General features: G+C 41.9%; 1 protein-coding gene across 2 annotated transcripts; it reads left to right on the plus strand.

Moving 5' to 3' along the window:
- The first annotated feature begins 1,498 nt into the window (after window positions 1–1,498).
- On the plus strand, window positions 1,499–8,410 carry LOC127140876 (myelin-oligodendrocyte glycoprotein-like). 2 transcript variants are annotated; one of them, XR_007811373.1, is made up of 6 exons: window positions 1,499–1,649; window positions 2,387–2,728; window positions 2,856–2,924; window positions 3,016–3,120; window positions 3,362–4,036; window positions 8,309–8,410. XR_007811373.1 is itself a non-coding variant. In XM_051068850.1 (5 exons), exons 1-5 carry the CDS (start codon window positions 1,589–1,591, stop codon window positions 3,478–3,480), a joined length of 696 nt encoding a protein of 231 aa, XP_050924807.1. In that variant the 5' UTR covers window positions 1,499–1,588; the 3' UTR covers window positions 3,481–4,318. The 2 variants fall into 2 exon arrangements, 1 of the variants encoding a protein (XP_050924807.1); XM_051068850.1 differs by lacking the exon at window positions 8,309–8,410 and having other exon boundaries at window positions 3,362–4,318.
- Window positions 8,411–8,570: the final 160 nt, after the last annotated feature.

Consider the following 8,570-nt stretch of genomic DNA (forward strand, 5'->3'; position numbering starts at 1 on the left):
CTAAACTTCTCAGGCAGCTTCATTTAAATCACTTTTAGAGACCCAGAGATGTAAAGTTGTTTCAATGATCAAACATTACACAAAATGAAAACAGATCAGTGAATCAGAATCACAAACTGTTTTTCTGTCTCTCAGCCATTTGTCAGAGGAGGGAGGGAGGAGGAGACCAGGGACGAGAGCTGGCAGACGTGGACTGATGGTCGATGGACGGACGGCTGCTGGGAGAGAAGACGTTTAGAACCTGAGTGTTTAACAGCTGCTCTGGTTTCAGCAATTCAGGCAGTTTCCAATCTGCCTTGAACTTGTATGTATTTTGCCATGCAAACTGTAATATAATCATCATATGATACTAAATGAGTAAATGACTTTGACCAGCTTCAGTGTTGCTGTGTAGAAGTTGTTGGTTAAACGTTTCCTGCTGGACAGGAACCTTTGTTCACTTGTTGTTCACTGACTGAGTTTGTAAATAAAGTTGGTTTGAAAACAGCTGAGTGTGAGTCCAATCTGATGAACCATCCACTGAACACACAACACACACAGTAAAACACACTCACAGACACCTGTTCACAAATGCATTCTGGTAGCACAAGTAGTTCTCTTCACCCCACTTTGACCTGAGCCCAGTTTGTTCCCTTTAATGAAACCTGAACCTCAGCTACAGTCTGAGACCATCAGAACCACCTCTCAGATATCACAGTGTATGAGCTGAGACACATTTTCAACTTTGTCCTCCATTTTGTGTCTCTCTTCCTTTTAATGGAGGAAAGCTGCTGCCACACCTTGGAGGGGGGGTTCTTCTTCCAAACTGTTATTTATATTTAATCATCTTTAATAGTCTGTTTAACGGCAGCAGAAGATTCCTGTTGTGAACAAACAGCAGAAGACTAAACAACTACACGATGAACTGACAAAGTGTAAGAAGACAACAGAGAAATAAACTCCCAGACCCTGAAGCTGATCTGTGCACAGTGAATAATAATAATACAATGACTCTGTGCACTTTACTCAACCTGGAGAACTGATGGAAACTGATGGAATCAATGCTCAGTGTTGGATTAAAGTTCACTGACAGGTGAAGTGAATAACATCCATCATCTGGTTACAGCACAATGTTCTGCTGGGAAACATTAAAGACAAGAGTTGGGAAGAGAAAACACACAAACAGTGAAATATTAGTCCTGATTCTAAAAATACTAAATGTCTACGAACAGGAAATTCAAAGTGAAAAGTTCACCATTATAATTTTTTCCTTTATTTATTTGCTTTTTTACAACTTGTAACTGTGTAAACTGTGGTTACTGTCACGTGATGTCAAAACACGACCAGAGCTTTGACTCCGCCCAAAGACAAATGGAATGCTCATAGAACGCATGGGCGTGTTCAATGTACGAGATTAACGTTCTATCTACATCTACAAACTCTCATTGGCTGAGAGCTCTCTGAGCGGGGAGCTCTCAGCCAATGAGAATTTCTCTCTGAGGAGGGGGTGTGTCTGAGTGTTCGGAGAAGTTTCCCCGCTGCATGAACTGAACAGCTGAGTTTGAAGCGGTATTACCACCAGACCATACGAGTCACAGTAGAGCTGAAGATGGAGGAGAGAGTCTGTATCTTCCTGCTTGTTTTATTCTTCAGTCATCAAGTTGTCAGCGGTGAGTTTAAGCTTCTTTATTCATGTCATCCTGACGCTGTGTCAGAGAGCGGCTTCTGTTGTTTGGGGAGAGTTGGACACAGTTCAACAACACATCGAGCTGCAGCCTCCACGATGATCACACTGATGAACCAACGGCTTTTTTAACACAGCTTCAAACAAACTTTAACAACTGTCAACAAATTTGCGTCGAGACAAGATTCACTGTCACTGTTTTTGAACGTTATTAAAGACCGGCTCCGAGGTCTGTACTGCGCAGGCGCCGGAGACACGCTGACTCCAGGCTGCGTTACTTTGTAGCCTCCCGTGTAGACAGGGATTGGTGTCGGTTGCTGAATCTTCTGTGTCAGTACATGAAGGGGAGGTTGTGCAGAACACCGCAGATCTTCACTGTATGGACGGAACCTCTGCGGTTTTACAGATTCCTGGCTGTCAGAGCAGTACACTGTAAAAAATGAGTGTTGTGGTTTGTGGTTTGACGAGGAGTGCTGCATGAGTGTGAAAATATTCCGCGGTTTCAGATTAGATACTTTTTTTCAACTATTCAATTAACTGAGATCAGTTTTTTCAGCATAGGAGGAATATCCTCGGGTTGATTTGTAGATAGATTAGGTAGGTAGATTTGTTACACCCCTGATTTGCCCAGGACTCTGTGTGTGGTTAAAGTGTTTAAATGTGTGAAATAGTGTTTGTTTTTAGAGCTAACTGTCTCTGTGGTTTGTTTCTTTCTGTCCACAGGAAATCATCATGTCTCCTGTCCAACTCCACCCATCGAGGCAGAAGAAGGTGATGTTGCTGAGCTTCAGTGTCGTCTGGATCCATCAGTGGACTTGAGGAAAGAAACGCTGGATTTTACCAGAGCTGACATCAACAAAGAGGTGGTCCACGCATATCGACATGAAAAGGACCAAACTGATCCACAGATGGATCAGTACAGAGACAGGACGACTCTGATCCATGAAGATCTGATCAGAGGAATCATCAGTCTGAACATCTCCTCATTGAACCTGACAGACAGTGGACTGTACACATGTTACGTCCCAGACCTGGAAGCCAGTTGTACCATGAATGTTACTGTTGGTGAGTCTGCTGAATTTAAAACTGAATTTCCATCAGAAGAATCAGAGACAGTGAAGAAGTTTGTTCCTAAATCAGATGGATGTGATTTGAAAAAGTGTTTAAAGTGTTTGTTTCTTATTTGAAACAGTGAGAAAGAAAGATGAGTTCACAACAACGAGACCTCCAGTGACAGAAAACACTGAGTCAGAGAAACCTGGTAAATGTCTCTGATTCATTCTTGACTAAAAACTGCATCTCCTCTGAGTTTGTTCTTCATCTCACCTCAACACTTTCTCATCTTCATTCAGGAGCTGAGGAGAATAAGAGGGTTGGTGCCATTGTTGGTGTTGGTCTTTTTCTCTTTGCTCTTGTCCTCATTATTCTCAGAGTCCTGGTGAAACGTAGAAATCTCTGTAAGTAACAAACCTCTGCTCTGTAACATTTTCTCATCAGTACATTGACTCCAGTGTTGTACTTCAGTACAGTTTGTAGGTAAATGTACTTGAGTATTCAGGTGTTTTTCTACCTTATACAGCTGCACATATTGTACTTTTTCCTCCACTACATTTGTCTGACAGATACAGATACTAGTTACTTTACAGATGAAGATGGTCTGAACTCAGTGACTCACAAACTGCTTTCATGTTCTCACAGGGATGAAGAAGAAGCAGGAAGCAGAGAAAACACCAAACATCTCTGAGATGGAAAAGCTGGAGACGACATCAACAGAAGGAGATGAAGAGCTGCAGAAAACGCTTCAGGAAACTTCCTGAAAGAGGTGTAGTTGTTGTTGATGAACTGTCTGGACTGAGACATCAAAACTATTGAGGTTTTTTTAACCTTTAAAGCATTATGGTTCTCAGCAGTTTGAGCCACAGTAAGTCCTCAGCTCAGCCTTCACTCCACATGTGCATCTGTCTGTTTACATTCGTAACTTTCTTCTTCTCTGTTACTAAAGTTTAAGTGGATTTCTGTTGGTTATTTATGTAGTTTACCAGAATCAAAATGGATTTTATAAAAACCAGGGCAGCCAGGTGTCAGTCAGTTTGGTTTTAAGACGTTTTTACTTCATTATTATAATCAAGCACAGGTTATTAGTTTAGATGTGTAGTTACTGCATTCAGCCTGTAGGTGGCAGTGATGAGACACAGAACAACAACAGAGACTGTGGGTTATTCACTGATCACAGGGTTGGTGGTTTGATCCCCAGCTGCTGAAGTGTCCTTGAACCCACAGTTTCCTCACTTGTGAGTCTCTCAGGATAAAATGGTTGAATGTAAATGTGTCTCTGTCAGATTAATGTGTCTCTTTGTTTTCCACTGATCTCAGGTTTTCTAACTTAAAAACAGCTGGAAGCTTTGTTTCCTCTGCTGTGTGGACGGTGGATTTTAAACTGTTTCCTCTTTTCCAATCTACTTTGAACTTGTATGTATTTTGCCCTGCATTATAAAACTGTAATGTAATCATCATATGACACTAAATGATGAAATGACTTTGACCAGCTTCAGTGTTGCTGTAGAAGTTCATGGTTAAATGTTTCCTGCTGGACAGGAACCTTTGTTCACTTGTTGTTCACTGACTGAGTTTGTAAATAAAGTTGGTTTGAAAACAGCTGAGTGTGAGTCCAATCTGATGAACCATCCACTGAACACACACACACACACACAGTAAACACACACTTCTGTTCACAATGCATTCTGGGTAGCACAGGTAGTTCTCTTCACCCCACTTTGACCTGAGCCCAGTTTGTTCCCTTTAATGAAACCTGAACCTCAGCTACAGTCTGAGACCATCAGAACCACCTCTCAGATATCACAGTGTATTTTCACACACATTTTCAACTTTGTCCTCCATTTTGTGTCTCTCTTCCTTTTAATGGAGGAAAGCTCCTGCTGCCACTCCTTGGAGGGGGGGGGGGGAGTTCAGTGTTGTCTTTTCTTGTTGTAACATGTACAGGTATGAATGAGCTCCTGCCGCTATTAGCACCACTGTCAGTGATCAGCCAAGTGTCTGTAAACAGTTGTATTCAGTGTTTACCAGCTTCAGTGTTGCTCCTGAATGTTCAGGGTTGGATGTTCAAAGTGAGGACTGTGTCCTGTGTGTATCTGACTCCAGAGATAAACCTGATGGTTTGTTGGTCAGAACAAAGGAACGTGGGACTGTGTCTGTTTCCTTTTGGTTAATGAGTTGACGTTACAGAAATATGTTGCAATCCATCCTTGTTGACTGAAGCATGTGTAAATGTGTGGTACGTACTGAGGCTGTTGGGTGGGTTTAAGGAGGAGAAGTCATTGGCTGACAGCGTGTGATGACATCACGTTCTCACTCGTCATTGTCCTGCCTCTCCAGGTAGGATAACCTTTATCCCACTTTACAGAGAGAGTTGTATCAGTGAGGAGCTACTCCACAGTCAGTCTGAGCTGCTCTGATGAGAAGATCATGGAGGAAACTCTGTGTGTTTTCCTGCTTATTTCTCAGCTCTCTGTCGCTGTCAGTGGTGAGTTCACGATCATTTATTGTTCTATTTTGTTCACTCAGAGATTTTCTGACAGTAAGAGTCCCTGCTGGAGGTGTTACAGTTCCTCTGTTGCTGTATGGACACAATGTAACATGAAGCCTGTTTATTTATCATCAGTCAGATTAAAGATGTTCTCATTAGTTCTCATCTGTTAAATGAGCTGCTTTAAGGACCAGACTGGGTAGAAAGTATAATGTTTCCTCAGTGATTTCACGGCCGTACCTGAGTGTAGTTTCACGTCTGATTGTTCACTGACCAAAGAGACAATGTGCAAATACAGAGTAGATATTATTGTTGTGTTCATCTGTGATTTGTTGTTATGAAAGGAACTGGTGTCGTGTTTAGACAAGATGTTAGAATATGGACTTTGCACTTAGAAAACCGGTCACAGCGGCCATATTGTCACGTGCACGTTGTTGGTGGATGAAGACAGAGACATGAAACAGTGTTTATTTGAACAGAGGAAAGTGAACCAGGAAAACTCTTCTGTTTCTGTCTCTGTTAGAAAGTTCTCATATTGATTTAGTTTATTTTCAAGCATGAAAATGAAAAGAACTTTGATCAACAACAACAGTGAGTTCACATCAGGAAACACTGAGACCACTCCTATATTAGTGTCTCAGACTTTCACAGTGGGTGTGTCTTCAGGTGTAGACCCACCAGCTCTGCATGGCTCTGCCCTCCAGCTAGAACAGTGACATCAAAGTAGAAACACTCACGTTGTTAAAAAAAAAGAAGAAAAAAAAAAGCTGAATGAAATCATCAGCAGCTGATCATTGAAAACTCCTCATAAAGATATTATCATAGAGTCAGATTACAGTAGAGTGAGGTTAGAATGTTTGATCATTGATTGTTTCAGTGACAATACAACTTTTTACAACACAAATATTTCAGTGTCAATGTTTTATTTCTCAGTTTGGGTTTGAAGATGATCTGCTGGATCCTGCTGCTCATCGTCCTGATCTCCTGTGTCTCTGGTTAGTTTACTCCTTCACTTTATTCTCCACAGTCTAAACACTGATCAATAAGTCCTCAGTTGACCTGCTCCTCCCTCTCCCTCTCTGTCTCTCTGCAGGAACACTTGTAGTGAATGTGGCACAGACCTTCTATCAGGCAGAGGAGAACCACCACATCACACTGGAATGGACCTTCACACCCAAAACTCAGCTCCTCCAACATTTATATCCTCTGTCAACTGATAACTGATCAGAGAGCCTCAAGACTGTTTCATCTCCATGAGGGTGTTGAGGTCTCAAAGTCTCAGGATGAACAGTTTTCAGGACGAGTCCAGTTTGACAAAGACGTCCTCAGAGAAGGACGACTCAGACTTGATGTGTCCAGACTCAGGACTGAGGACTCAGGTCTGTACCTGTGTGAGGTCAAAACAGAGTCCGGTTCAAGCTCTGACAAGTGTCGACTCAACGTCACTGGTGAGTTGATTGAGTAGAACTCAGTAGAAAACCCTTGTTATGGAGGGTTGTCAGAGACTTTACTGCTGAACTAGACCTGATGGAGTGTGGCTGCTCAGCACTCTATTTACTGAGATGAACATTTAGAAGTCCAACATGTAAACCTGAGCAGAGGAATCATCACACAGGCTGAATTTAATACTGAATTTCCATCAGAAGAATCAGAGACAGTGAAGAAGTTTGTTCCTAAATCAGACGGATGTGATTTGAAAAAGTCTTTAAAGTGTTTGTTTCTTATTTGAAACAGTGAGAAAAGACCAAGACAACAGGACAAACACAACGACATCGAGCCAGAGAAACCTGGTAAATGTCTCTGATTCATTCTTGACTAAAAACTGCATCTCCTCTGAGTTTGTTCTTCATCTCAACTCAACACTTTCTCATCTTCATTCAGGAGCTGAGAAGATGAGTTGGTGCCATTGTTGGTGGTGTTCATGGTGCTCTCATTGGTCTTGGTCTCATTCTTATCGGAGTCCTGGTGAAACTTGGAATAATCAGTAAATAACAAACTTCATTTTATCATCAGTACATTGACTCCAGTGTTGTGAACCACAGCAGTTTTACACAAACTTCCTCTCTGACAGAGAACAGGTGTGGAACAGACCAGCAGGTGGCAGCAGACAGATCTCAGACAGAGAAGTTGAACCCTGCAGGAAACGGTTTGATAAACGTGGTCTCAGAGGTGTAGAGGTGATCGATGATGGGCGACCATTTATTACTCATCTTCATTCAGGAGCTGAGGAGAATAAGAGGGTTGGTGCCATTGTTGTTGGTGTTGGTCTTTTTCTCTCTTGTCCTCATTATTCTCAGAGTCCTGGTGAAACGTAGAAATCTCTGTAAGTAACAAACCTCTGCTCTGTAACATTTTCTCATCAGTACATTGACTCCAGTGTTGTACTTCAGATGAAGATGGTCTGAACTCAGTGACTCACAAACTGCTTTCATGTTCTCACAGGGATGAAGAAGAAGAAAGCAGAGAAACACCAAACATCTCTGAGATGGAAAAGCTGGAGACGACATCAACAGAAGGAGATGAAGAGCTGCAGAAAACGCTTCAGGAAACTTCCTGAAAGAGGTGTAGTTGTTGTTGATGAACTGTCTGGACTGAGACATCAAAACTATTCAAGCTTCAAATTTCCATCTGAGGCCTGAGCTACAAAGTGAGTTCAACATATCCAGGACATTTGTATGTTTTGTTTTCCAGTGATCTGATTGGTCAGTAGCTGTTGACAGGAGCAGGTTAGCCGTTCAGCATCAGTTACCATGGTGATTTACCTGATAACAGGTAACTTTGGTTGTGACCCTGAAACCCCAGAGTTAAAGCTGAAGTTTCCTCACTAACCTCAAATCCTGCTTCAGAAACACAGACCAGGTCTCAGTCAGTTTGGACCTGATGTGTAGTTACTGCATTCAGCCTGTAGGTGGCAGTGATGAGACACAGAACAACAACAGAGACTGTGGGTTATTCACTGATCACAGGGTTGGTGGTTTGATCCCAGCTGCTGAAGTGTCCTTGAACCCACAGTTTCCTCACTTGTGAGTCTCTCAGGATAAAATGGTTGAATGTAAATGTGTCTCAGATTAATGTGTCTCTTTGTTTTCCACTGATCTCAGGTTTTCTAACTTAAAAACAGCTGGAAGCTTTATTTCCTCTGCTGTGTGGACGGTGGATTTTAAACTGTTTCCTTTTTGATGTATTTTGTCCTTCATGCTGCACTTTAAACACTGTCCTTTAAACTCTAATGTTTAAATCATCATATGATGTTAAATGATGAAATGACTTCCAGCTTCAGTTTTTCAGTGTGTATCTGACTCAGAGATAAACTCAATGGTTCATTGGTCAGAACAAAGGAACAAGACAAACACTGTCTCTTTT

Source organism: Lates calcarifer, unplaced genomic scaffold, assembly GCF_001640805.2.
Source record: "Lates calcarifer isolate ASB-BC8 unplaced genomic scaffold, TLL_Latcal_v3 _unitig_5286_quiver_3471, whole genome shotgun sequence".
In the NCBI taxonomy this organism is placed as follows: domain Eukaryota; kingdom Metazoa; phylum Chordata; class Actinopteri; family Centropomidae; genus Lates; species Lates calcarifer.